Below are 13,634 nucleotides of genomic sequence, written 5' to 3'. Positions count from 1 at the left end.
AGAGTAAACCTTAAAATAGAGACAAAAATATTTTCATGTACACGTTTCCAAATTTTAGGTTGTCCCTAGATATTGGGGATTATTGGCAAGTACATTATCTAAAAATTTGCAGTGTTCTCCCTAGCCCCTCTTAGCTGGGTGCACCACCCATCACTTTTTAGTAACCACCCATCTGTTTTTGGTGGCTACTGAAAATTTGGATTATAATACAGGGGGTTCCACCCACTTACATCTTCTTCCTACCCAGCTTATAAAAAAATCTGGGGTTGAATACTGCATTTGCCTGGATACTCTGGTTGTACATTTGAAACAACAGTTGTTTCTTAACCAGGGTTTAATGGATCCCAAGGGTTCCCTCGGAGGTTGCTGGAGGTTCCTTGAGCAATGAGAAATCTGTGCTTCTCATGTTAGTTTAGGTGACACCAATGATCTTTTTGGCTCTCTCTAAGGGTGACATTCTTCCCAATGGTCAGCAATGTAAGCAACATTCTTCCCATTGACAACCACACTAATGTACCATGAGCTGTGAATATAGTAATTATAGAAAGGGTTCCCTGAAGACCTGAAAGTTATTTCATGGGTTCCCCCATGGTAAAAAGGTTGAAAATACATATACAAGCTTCTACTGTATGCCTATGGTACTTGGCATTGGGTTAACAATTTGATCCATGGCTCATCATATACCTTCTTAGCAACAGTTTCAGGAGGAACATCACGCCGGCCCAGTGGGTAAGGATTCCATTGGCTGAGAGATAAATCTTCTTGACCGTTATCCAGAATGTTACTCTGCTGAGAAGGAGTCTGTGTATTTTGAAAGGAAGACAGCATAAATGTCATTAGTCAAAAGATGAAAGGAAGCATATGCTTCTATATTCACCATATGCGTGCAAAATATGAGAGACAGACCAAAAAGAGTGCCATACTAATGGTAAGGTCCAAATATTAAGTCATTGCTTGGATAAAAAGTCTATTAACATGCCAACAGGTTTCAAGTTTTGCCTGCCAAACCATATACTAGAGCAGCTATTCTCATCCAGGTTCCAAAGAACTCTCGAGTTACCATAGAGTTTGTTAGGGATTTTTTGAGATGGGAGGGAACTCCCATCTAAAGGGGATTACATAGTTTGGGTGCCAATGCCATTGGCAGAACCAGTGGAATTGCAGCCACCATTTTTTTGACTGTTGGTTAAGTGTGCAATTTTCCCAGCAATGAAATCCTCAAAGAAAGGGCATTCTGTTCTTCATAACTGCCAATAGGGGGCATTCATATTACTGATCACCAATAGAAGGGGTATTTTTCCCATTGACCAGCAATGTAGCAAAATTCTTCCCATTAACTATCAATATAAGGGCATTCCTCCCAATGACTACCAACAAAAGGGCATTCTTCCCAATGACCACCAATAAAAGGAAATTCTTCCCAATGGCCACCAATAAAAGGCCATTCTTCCCAAATACCACCAATAAAAGGGAATTCTTCCCAATGACCACCAATAAAAGGGAATTCTTCCCAATGACCACCAATAAAAGGGAATTCTTCCCAATGACCACCAATAAAAGGGCGTTCTCCCCAATGACCACCAATAAAAGGGCATTCTTTCCAATGACCACCAATAAAAGGGCATTCTTCCCAATGACCACCAATAAAAAGAAATTCTTCCCAATGACCACCAATAAAAGGGAATTCTTCCCAATGACTGTCAATAAAAAGGAATTCTTCCCAATGACTGCCAATAAAAAGGAATTCTTCCCAATGACCACCAATAAAAGGGCATTTTCCCCAATCATCATCACTAAAAGGGCATTCTTCCCAATGACCATCACTAAAAGGGCATTGTTCCCAATAACCACCAATAAAAGGGCTTTCTTTGCAATGACCACCAATATCAGAGGTATATTTCCCAATGACCTCAAATAGAAGGGCATTCTCCCAGGGACTGTCAATGTAAGGGACGTTCTTCCAACTGACTAGCAATGTAAGGGAATTTCTTCCCATTTTTGGGATGAGCTGTGCTGGATCACTCTCTTTGTATTAGATCTCTGTATATTGTGAGTATTCCTATATATTGAAAATCCAATGCCCTGCAGAAGAGTGTCGCCAATGACCCACAAAACGTGTTGGCTTTTTAATGAATTGTGGATTAGTTATGTGAATGACTGAAATAAGGACTGCAAGTTCTTCTGTCTGATATCAATGATTGTATAAAAAAGCACTGCGGAACCTGCTGGTATTTTATCAAACAGTAATAGATACACCATTGGAAATATTAATTAACATATATATATATATATATATATATATATATATATATATATATATATGAATCTGTGCTACCTATTGCAACCAACCAGAGATGTCAATTTTCCAACCTGCAACTTGCAAAGATGGTGAATTGAATCCGTCTGATTACTCTTCACCCCGGTAGGTTTGATGCCCTATGCCATATAACACATGACTGGATGCTAACTGTACGCTAATCTTCCTCACTGCCAAATCTGCAACTAAAAACATCTCTCTCTGCGACCAGCGATTATAAATAACATCTCCTAGTGCAGGGTTTATTATACACCCAAATTTAGACCTGTGGAATCACATTACCATTATTTTTCAAGAATTATCTATTAGAACGGATCCATGCGTCACCCTGAATCATTCACAAGTCTCGGTTAAGTGATTCACACCGTCACACCACGTTTTTGTTTGCTAGGTTTTGCAGGATTTTTTTTTAATCTCCGCCTTGCTAATTAGACCGCACAATAGCTCACATGTGGGGTAAATATTTTGATTTAGGATAGAACACAAGATGTATTCGGTGTGTAGCTTAGGTCAGTGTATTGGCGATATGTAGTTATTATGATATGAGAGGTATGATTTTATATATTGTGACCTATTGCAATACTATAATCCAGGTAGTTTTGAAATTCAGGAGATTTCTTATGATATGGAACAATAGATTTAAGATTCATGTGTTTGCTCCTTACAGGGGAAAGTAAATTGTTTTGCCAACCCTGGAAAATTATAATATCAAAATAAATATGGTCCAAAGACAGGGTTTTGGTCAACAATTTACAAAATAGATAATAGATCTAATCATACACTGATGCTTCTAGCAGATATGTATATCACTACAAAAATATCCATATCTACATAAGAAGAATAATTACTAGGACTAATGTGACATTGATTATTGTAACCTTAGATAGTATACTCTAATGAAAGTAACTCAATCATCACTGAACTTATGAAATAAGACAATTATTTAAACACCAATATACTATTGTAACACATGTCTATTAAATATTTAGATGTTTTCAAGAAACAATATAACTCCAATATACATAGCATCACCCCTGAGGAAGCCTAGATTGGGCGAAATGCGTCGGGTTAACAAAGCTGCAGTATAAGAAATACTCATGTTACATGTTCTATGCACTTTAAGTATTTGATTTGTGTCTGGTATAGGAGGTACATATCCTCAATAAGTGAGGAAGTACCTCTTGGGTAACTAACCTTAGGGGATGGGGTAGTACCTTACAAATTTGTAATGCTGGTAGTATATCTGTTTTATTATACACTAGATAATGTAATAATGAGTGTTGTTGAATACACAAAAAATTGTTGCCAAAAACCTTAAATCTAATTTTAGGAAATCTGTCATTGTATATAATTCTGCAATAACCCAGCCTGCTTCCTTCTCTACAAGCACCCAAATCTAAACCAAATGTAACACAATAGACTTTTCCAACTCTGTGATGCCACCACTGCCCACAGTACTGGGGGACTGGTAACTGCTACACATAATATTGCAATACCCAAATGTAGGATTCAATGCCGTATCAATTTTCAAAAAATGAAATATAGCAAATGTTGCAGCATTGTTATTTATAATATTGCAATGCCTAATACCTATTTATAATATTGCACACTAAAATGTATCAATTTTCCAAAAATGAAATATAACAAATGTTGCAGTATTGCCATTACTGCAATACTTAAATGTATCAATTGTTTCCTATACCCCCAGTGCCGCTGCGATGTGATAAAACGTCATTAGCAGCACCAGACTGGCATACGGCACTACTTTGTGGTCTTGACCCCTAATTGGAAGAATGTAGATTGCCAGGTGGGGCAAGCTGGCTGCATATTGGTACTCTTAGTGGGCTTTAGTACACTACTTTGATAAAAGTGGATCTGCGAGGGTAAAAAAGCTGCGCTTCTATTTAATTACAGCTTTGCTATATAGAGTCATTGAGCTGGAACCAGCATGCAGCTATTAAATGGCCCTGGACATTTGTGCCAGGTCAGTGACTTACTAAGTGGCACAGTCAGGGTCACAATGGCATCACATTACTTCTGAATAGAGGGAAGCAATGGGCAAAGGAGATCTAATGTAAAACCAACACCCCAGGGGCACTTTAGGAATTAGGAATTCCATATACAAATCTTGACTGTGAGTTCTAAAACGAGGAGCAAACCATACTGACCTCTACCAAGGCTCACATTGAAGGGGTTGAACAGATTTGGTAGACTGAGTGCCCCAAATATTCAGGCACCTAACATGCACAAGTAAAGCGCTTTTGCTGAAACATGTGCTGAAGCACAACAAAAATATGTTGCACCCGAGAAGCAGTTTGTGGATGTCAGATGACTGACAGTAGCCAGTAATACCTATAGATGTCAGTAGGGAGGCGTAGTGGAGTCTAGATAGCCTTAAATAAAGAGCTGCCCTTGCAGTACTTCTTTGTGGCCACTAGATGTCCTCAGTCTTCCATGTTGAATGACAGCCAGCATCATTAACTCGTTACCTTTGAACTCAGACTGTCCTGAAACTGCCCTCAGCCTTTGATTGGACAGTGAAGTAGAAACAGCTCATCCCGTTGACATTTGCCTTTGTGCTTTATTCTCTCAGTCTGAGCTTCGCTGTACATAGGGGCTAATAGCTTGTTAAAATCAGATACATACATTGCTTGTATTTAGAAAGTATATTTAGGGATATATAATATTAATTACAAAGCTGCATATTTTTTTTGTCCTATAACTATATGGATTTCATATTTGGCATTACATCAGGTACAGTGTCTGATCACATGTCTGCACCAAACACAAAATTCAGCAATAGGGTGCAACTGACCTGCAGGGCAATTACATTTTATGAGACCTTCCTCATCAAATATTATGTAATGCGGATCAATCGCAGACTAATTGTCATCAATAAAGCACCATTTATATAAATTGTACCGACTAGCATTTTACATGTCCTTATTTTTAAGTACCCCTATATAGTTAGGGATCAGGGGTAACATTTATTCTCCCAGCCAAACAAGTAAAATCTTGCAGGATCCATCAGTTTCTTTGTCACGGTTTCCATAGGAGCTGCAACACAAGAGATTAGCAGTCATAGGATTGACTAATCTCCCACAACAGTGCAGAAAGTCTTAGCGATTAATCTCCTCTCTTCTCTTGCACAAACCTCAATGGGAAAAGAGATTAGTCTTTCAACAACTGCTGCTTAGAAATGCTTCCAAATTATTTATACTTTGTGTACACACCTATGACATTAATCTCATGAGGCTGATTCCTTAAAGAAGATGAAGCCAGAATTGGCACTAAGCAGAATCCTAGGAAATGCATAGAGGATATATAACTGTACAGCTGCTTTGCATGCATCACCCCCTTGCTGGATTTAGCAATGGGGTGTCACTATCTGGTGCAGAAAATGCTACAAGTCTCAATTTCTAGCAAGGGAGCACTGACTTGCTCTTTTTGCCACTGGCATTTTTTGGTAGTGAAATTATCAGTTGTGTGACTTGGTTCCAAAACCCATCAGTAAACCATGGGGAGGATTGGGACACCTTTACTCTTAAAGCTAAACTACAAGCAATTATTAGTCCCCACCAGCCCTATTTTGCTGATCATTAGCACATACAAACCTAAAGCTAGAGTCCCATGATATTTCAGTCCTTCTCCTTGCAGATGGGCAGGGTCCAAGCAGGGACAAGGACACTTCCTATTGGCTGTCCGCTTGTAGGAACCTCTCAGGGCCCTTTCACATCTGCAAACTGTTGCTGTATGGCTGGGAAGTGCAAGCCACAACATTGACAATCAAATAATCAAATGCATTATAATGTGCAGCAAAGAGTAACAGTACAGCCAAAACCAATTTGTTGCTTTTGAAAAGCATGCAGTGATCTGCCATTATTCCTATTCAAGTGAATGGGAGAGGTTGGGACCACAGTAAGCCCACAGCAGAATTCTGGGGTTCACCATGGGTTTGAAATGGCCCTTAGGGTCCAGAATAGATTGAACAGAGTTTCTAATCAAAGCATATCTGCAGAATTGGATTATCTTTCCCAATTCTAAGCTTAAGAACAGTTGCTCTCCATTCAGAGGAGCTCTCAATCTAGTATTTGATGGGGAGGAATATGGATCACCTGGTTTCGGTCATGTGGGACAATTTCTCATCTGAAGCAGTACACCCCAGGAGAAGGTCAGGGGCGTCAAATCCTTCCTCTTCGAAGTTGGTACAAAAGCATCCAGGTGCACTTTCTTGTGTTTTGGTATTGTTATAGTTGCACTATTTTTATTATTACAAAAATTGGATTATATCCCCCAAAAAATGATGTTGGCATGGCACCTGGATAGCCTATTTAGTTGAGAATATCTTGCTTTAAGGTATAAAAAAGCAGGATGGATTGGAAATAGATGGCTTAATATTTGCTCAGAGATCAGCTTTAAGAAAAAAGGTGCTGACTCAGCTCACCAAGGTTTACTGTTTCGGTGAAATGATAAATGGTTATATAACAATTTTGTCTCAAGAAAATCTTTTTTTTAGCCACTGAGAATAAATATTATATATGTAACCCTTTCTGGAGCTAAACACAGCTACAGCAAACATATGATTTTTAGTTGGGCTCATCCAGAATAATAAAACATGAATTATTTTTGAAGGCAAAATGAAGAAATGAATTAAAGATAAAAGAAGGCTAAAAATAGAGAAAAGTACTGCACTAGTGAAAACTGCAGTGTGGCTCTTCTGTGTTTTATCGACTTAAACTTACTAGAAGATGGAGTCAGGAATGAAATAATATACTGATTAATTAGGACAGAACGCTATTCCTGTACAGATGGCGAAACACATCCTGCAAGCGGCGGCGATTTAGCAGTAAGCTGACGCTGTGACCCGCTGCGCTTTAACACTTAAGCTCAGTTACAGTCTTTGAACAGCACTGAATTACTCTCTGCTGATTCATCCGTTACCCAATTATAGGTGACAGCTTGTCGCTACCTTTACACAGTTATTTAAAGTCTCTTCTTCCCGGAGCCTCTTCTTTTCCGCTCCTTTTCTTTCACGGCTCTGCTGCATTGGGTTATTTTTTATCCTGCATTAATATGATGTCAGTCATATGTTTTGAAGTTCATTGCAAAACTGACTAAATTCTACTGCGGCTATTCTGCATCGCACAAAACAGTTTTCGAGCGATAAAAGGTCAGTGAATCTAAACCCGTTATGTAGGCTGCTCCAATGCTAACGCCAGGTAGCCAGGCATCTGGCTACCTATAGATTCCCATTAGCCGCTTCCAGTACTTCAATACTAGTTGCCCATAAGAAACCTAGCAGCATTTGTATGTCTTGGTTAGCTTGACATTAATCCTATGAAGTCTAGATATAAAGCAGCGAATTTCACATTCACTGAAACGAATATAGTGATAGTGATAGATAGTGATTGAATCTTCACCAAAGTATGTTTTGGTGAATGTCGGATGCTTTATATAATAATATTATTAATAATAATAATAATAATAATAATATTAATAATTTTATATATATATATATATATATATATATATATATATATACACACAGTTTTTAATATAATTATTTAATATTATATATTATACTAATATTTTAGAATATAATAAGGACATATGGGACCTTTATAGGTTGATAGATGGACAGGAATGTTATATGTTACTTAAAAACAAACAAAAGGAAAATACTTTTTTTTAACTTTTTAATTCACTACCACTACCAAAAACTTTTTAATGCACTGTGACAGCTGCAGCCTACTGGCTTCAACTGTCACTGTGGTTCTATAAAAAACATAGGATTGACTTGATTGACATTCATGATGATAACAAGTTTAGTGACAACATTATATAGAATCTGACTGCTAATGTAGATCAGTAATTAAGCTGTGTGCTCCGAGTTCTAAAACAGAAAATGAAATGAATATAGTTAAAAATGCCTAAATGTTCAGTGCACTTCCTGACGTCCCTTTGTTCTCTATCCTTATAGCTGTACAGTATATCTGAACATGGTTCTCCCCAGCCCACTTTTAGCCGGGCACACCACCCGGCACTTTTCACTAACCACTTGGCAGTTTTTGGGTGGTTACTGAGCTGGTTCCCAATTCAGGGGCTGCCACCTACCTACAATTTCTTCCCAACCAGCTTAAAAAAAATTCTGGATTGAACACTGCTGAGTGTGATATCATCTAAGGCATTGCTGCCTCTGATCACATTTCTAGTGAGATTTGGTGTTGGTGTTGCTACTGTGCTGCTCATTGTTATCCCTGCTGGAGAGTAAGCTGCAACTAAAAACCTGCAATGCAAGGATCTCCCTGCTTCTTCGTCCTCCAATAACTTAATCTATGCTTCGTTCACCTCTTCTGCCCCCTCTTAAACATTCCCAATGAGCAAATCCCCAGCTATAAAAAAGGGCAACTCTAACATGATAAAGCAAAGCTCTGATCCTCAAGTATTATGAATGCAGAGTGAAAATCAAGGCATAGTTAGTTATGAATGGGGAAAAGATCAGCTGCAGAAAGCAGGGTGAGCTTTAGGGTTGGGCAACTGCCATGCCCCCATCTTCTCCAGATGATCTTCTTCTTTGATCAAGATGGTGGGGTATCGGAATGCTGAAAACAAGAAGGAAGAATATGGTGGTGCTTGAGACGGAACAGGGACTTTAAAATGACTTAACAGGCTCACTTATTTACCTAGAACCTGACTTTCCTATTATTTGAATCTCTACCATTTATGGTTCCCCTACCTTTTCAATGGACTCTTTAACAAGTGTCCTCCATACTTTCTCCTCTGCCCTTTCTTTCAGTTCACAGCCACATTACCCCCACACTGGAGCATTAAAGGGGTATTAATATAGCAAACAATCATGTGAGAGGAATGAGCAATCTCTCACCAAATCACTGCTGCATTTGTCGGCAATACATTATTAAATTAACAACTAACAGGGACTTTCGTAACACTTATAAGGCCGCAGTAGAGGTATCAGTGCACTGATTGATAATACTTTGCTTTCTTGTTGTTTTTCAAGCTCGTTAGTCTACTAAAAAGCGTTGCGTGGACAGAAAATACAGCGGTCTCCAACATCTAGAAAAAAGGGAACCTTGTTGGTGTGCAATGACGATTTAATTATTAAAATCTTATTAGGTTTTTGGAAGCCATTTGTCAACGGGGGAGAAGTAAGGAGAAATATTTATTACACGGAGAGGAGAAAACTGTAGCCGCTGAAATATACCAGTTGATAAATTGCGTAGTTTATCTGTACTGGTTTTCCTGCTTGGAGGCTGATAAATAATAATGAGGCATTCGTGCCAAGGAAATGTATGTATGAGAGCGCATGGCACTGTGACTAAAATTAAATAACCTTTATGGTCAGTGTAAATAATGACACCGGTAGCAGTATAATAGGGGTTGTCTGCTGAATCTGCTTGGAATGGGTTTTTTTTTTTAGTTTGAGCGAAGAAAGTTGGGGAAACTTTGCCTATTCCCTGTAGTGCTGCAACTTGCTACTGCTTCTTGTGCAACCCAATGGATGTATGCTTGGGTATTGGCTTCCAGGGGCCTGATTTATTAAGGCTCTCCAAGGCTGGGGAGGATACACTTTCATCAGTGAAGCTTGGTGATCCAGCAAACCTGGAATGGATTTCCTAAAAGTCATTTGCTGTTTGCCAGCAAATGTTTTGAATCCTGGACCAGATCTATTCCAGGTTTGCTGGATCACCCAGCTCCACTGTTGAAAGTGTATCCTCCTCAGCCTTGGAGAGCTTTAATAAATCAGGCCCAATGTGTGAAAATGATTGATTGGCAACAGTTGTTACTGCCCCCGGGGAGCTCTAAACACCCCGTGCATATCACATCACACTGGGCTACTTGATCAGGGGTGGGATTGGGTTGAAAACATGTATACTTATATAACCCATTCTTATTCTCTCCATTTGTTAATATCCAACTGAACTATCAGCCTAATATATGTTGAGGGTACCAAGTCAAAATATTAAAGTCCCTGCCTGTCCCCTGTCTGCATGCTGCAGAGAAGGGCCATTGTTGCATGTTTAGAAGCACTCATCTCCCTGCAGAGGTCTGACACATCCCCTGAGGAGTGAGAGCTCAAGCTCTCCAATCAGAAGCAAGCATAAACTTTGCTAATTGCATAGCTATAGGTCAGGCTCTGCGGGGGTGTGTATCGGACCTTCACTGAGAGACCCCTGCATGTTTTGTGTCTCAATGTCCTGCTTTCTTCTTTTCTTGTCCTGTGTCATAAATAGTCACAGGGACAAGAAATTAGATTAAATCTTCCCAATTGGCCAATAAAACTTGACAAAAATTCTCCTTTAAGTCCAAAATCCATTGGTTGGAGTTAGGCTTTATAACAATAGCTTCAGCTAATCCTAAAAACATCCTTATAAAAATTTCCTGGCATTGGTGAATGATGTAGTCAGCTCGCTCCGCAAGAAGAGCAAATATAAGTGTTTTATTGCCGGGTTCCATCATAAACGCCCCCTTATAGTTTATGTCCAGCCAGCAATCAAAATGAAGCCGTTTGTCAATATGAATCACTGTGTGGGCTATGATTCATCCTTGAAAGGAATAACCTTTGGATGAAAAACAAACATTCATTTGCTCGCAGTCAACAAGCTAATTCTAGCCGAACAAAAAAAAAAAAAGTGGAAGAAATGTCGAATCTATGTAACTGCAGCTACGCGTTTTATATCATCTTAAGTCAGGCAGATTGGTGACCACATCTGTATATGAATTTTGAACTTCCCGCACATAAAAAAGACAAAACAAATGCAGCTCTGTAATCAATAAAACATCATTGCATTCAGTATTTTTAACATAAGAAGTTGAAAGCTGAATCTGACTTTGTGTAAGCCCCTTGTGTTTCCCTATACAGTAGAGCTCAGGGAGAGAAGGAAGCAGAAGAAAGCAACTAGATGTGCTGCAGTGCAAGGAGCATGCCGATAGGAGGAAAGAGCAAAGATGAGTTTATTAGTCTGCTGCTTCACTTACTACCTGCTTGCAGGTTAGGGGTGGAGAGAAGACCTGCAAGTGAAAGTAAAACTGCAGCAAAGAAACATCTGTTCCCCTCCTCTGCCAGATGGGGCTGAGTTGTGTAGTATGGCTGTATATATTTCAAAACTGGATGGACAAAATAATGAATATTTGTCAGGTAAAAAGATCCTATATAGGCATATAATTTATTTAACTGTTTGCCAGGAGCCCCCTTTTAAAGGTATGTATTTCCATTTTAATTTATAGACGTAAACTTTCAGTGTTCCTGAAACAAATATTGTGTATATAGCATCAACTCATTGTCACATGCCTTAAACCTATGAAGTTAAATCTAGATGTTATAAAATGCAGCGGCTTGTCAACCCACACTTACCAAATTGTGGAATAGGAACTGTCTGTGGTGCCCACAGCCACCAGTCTGGCCCTGAATCTTCCCAGTGGCCGAGGGCACTGCAGACGCCCTGATAGATCATTCAGAATGGCAGACAGATTTGTGCTGTTTCTTACAAGTGATATTTAAATGATACAAAGAAACAGACAAACCACAAGAACAGGGAGAAGCACAGGACCCGAACATGGACCAGGAGCCTGGGGACATCCGGAACACAATATACCGGTGTACAAAATATAACACACAGCTGTACAGAGCAACAGAAAAACCAGAACATAGAGACTACATAGGGGTGGGCTGAATATATGAGATATAATATAAATACATATCCTGCAGACATCACTGCTCTGTTACATGGGTAACTTTATTTTCTAGTATTGGGAAAGTACTCCCCCCATAGAACAGAGATATTATAGCATGATGTCCAAATATCTCTTTTTTATTATGTATCTGGTGTGTGTATATATGTGAAAAGTATCTATCTATCTATTGAATATGTAGCTCTCTGTTTTATATCTGTATAGTCCTTCTCTTTTCCATATTTATAAGGTATGTATGTTTCTTTCTACCTATACTATATCAATTTATCTATATAATCTCTCCTTCTATCCGTTGCTTTTCTTCTCTTTTCTTTCTTTCTTTCTTTTTCCTGTCCTCTTCACCTACTATTTCTATATCTATCTAGTTAGTATCTATGTTCCCTTTCTCTTCCATATATATTATGTATGTTTCTTTCTATCTATCTATCTATCTATCTATCTATCTATCTATCTATCTATCTATGTATGTGTGTGTATGTTCTATCCTATTGTTCTGCATCTATCTAGGGTGTATATAATATGTGTGTATATAGTATGTGGATATTCCACCTATCCAATTATTTCTAGTTTATCCAATTATTATCTAGTGAGTTTGTATCTATGCATCTATTCCATATCTATATTTTAGATAAATATTCTGCATCTGTCTAGTATACACTAACTAATCTATCTATAAATCTTTCTTTCTTTCCTTTTCCTATCCTCTTTACCTACTATTTCTATATCTATCCAGTTAGCATCTATGTTCCTTTTCTCTTCCATATATATTATGTATGTTTCTGTTTTCTTTCTATCTATCTATCTATCTATCTATCTATCTATCTATCTATCTATCTATCTATATTATTCTTCTATCCTCTCCTTATTCTGCCTATCTATATATATATCCAGAAAAAATCTATCTTCCTTCTATTTTCCATATATATAAGGTATGTATGTTTCTTTCTACCTATACTATATCTATTTACCTCTATAATCTCTCCTTCTATCTGTTACTTTTCTTCTCTTCTTTCTTTCTTTCCTTTTCCTATCCTCTTTACCTACTATTTCTATATCTATCTACTTAGTATCTATGTTCCTTTTCTCTTCCATATATATTATGTATGTTTCTTTCTTTCTATCTATCTATCTATTATTCTCCTATCCTCTCCTTATTCTGCCTATCTATATATATCTATCCAGAAAAAAATCTATCTTCCTTTTCATTTCCATATATATTTTTTATGTATGTCTGTTTCCATCTACCTTTTCTGTATCTATCAAATGTGTATGTATGTGGATTTTCTATCTTTCTTTTCTTTCCCATATATATTATCTATCTATCTATCTATCTATCTATCTATCTATCTATCTATCTAATATTACTATTATTAAACAGGATCTATCTATATCTATCTGTCTATCTATCTCCATTTGGTATTAATTCACTAAATATCTTTGCGGATGAAATCCTACTTCACATCATGTATGTCATCTTTCTATATTTATTAGCGGCTTTCACTGGCCTGAAACTAATGAAGAAATATGTCTTGGGTTGACTAATGGAAGTCCTGGTTTGTTCTGATGGCCTGCAGGAACAGCTTCCATGTGACTGGATGCTATTTCT

General features: G+C 38.0%; 1 protein-coding gene across 5 annotated transcripts in view; it reads right to left on the bottom strand.

Annotated features, from left to right (window-relative positions):
- The window catches only part of LRRC7 (leucine rich repeat containing 7), a 220,312-nt gene that overhangs the window by 28,597 nt on the left and 178,081 nt on the right, over positions 1-13,634 (bottom strand). For all 5 annotated transcript variants that reach the window (XM_072419460.1, XM_072419463.1, XM_072419459.1 and 2 more), the window contains one exon: positions 685-801. In XM_072419460.1, the coding sequence (XP_072275561.1) occupies positions 685-801 (117 nt within the window). The remainder of the gene's footprint in view (positions 1-684; positions 802-13,634) is intronic.

Source organism: Pyxicephalus adspersus, chromosome 8 (assembly GCF_032062135.1).
Source record: "Pyxicephalus adspersus chromosome 8, UCB_Pads_2.0, whole genome shotgun sequence".
In the NCBI taxonomy this organism is placed as follows: domain Eukaryota; kingdom Metazoa; phylum Chordata; class Amphibia; order Anura; family Pyxicephalidae; genus Pyxicephalus; species Pyxicephalus adspersus.
The sequence above is the reverse complement of the archived record's forward strand: the minus strand, read 5'-3'. Positions and strand labels throughout refer to the sequence as shown.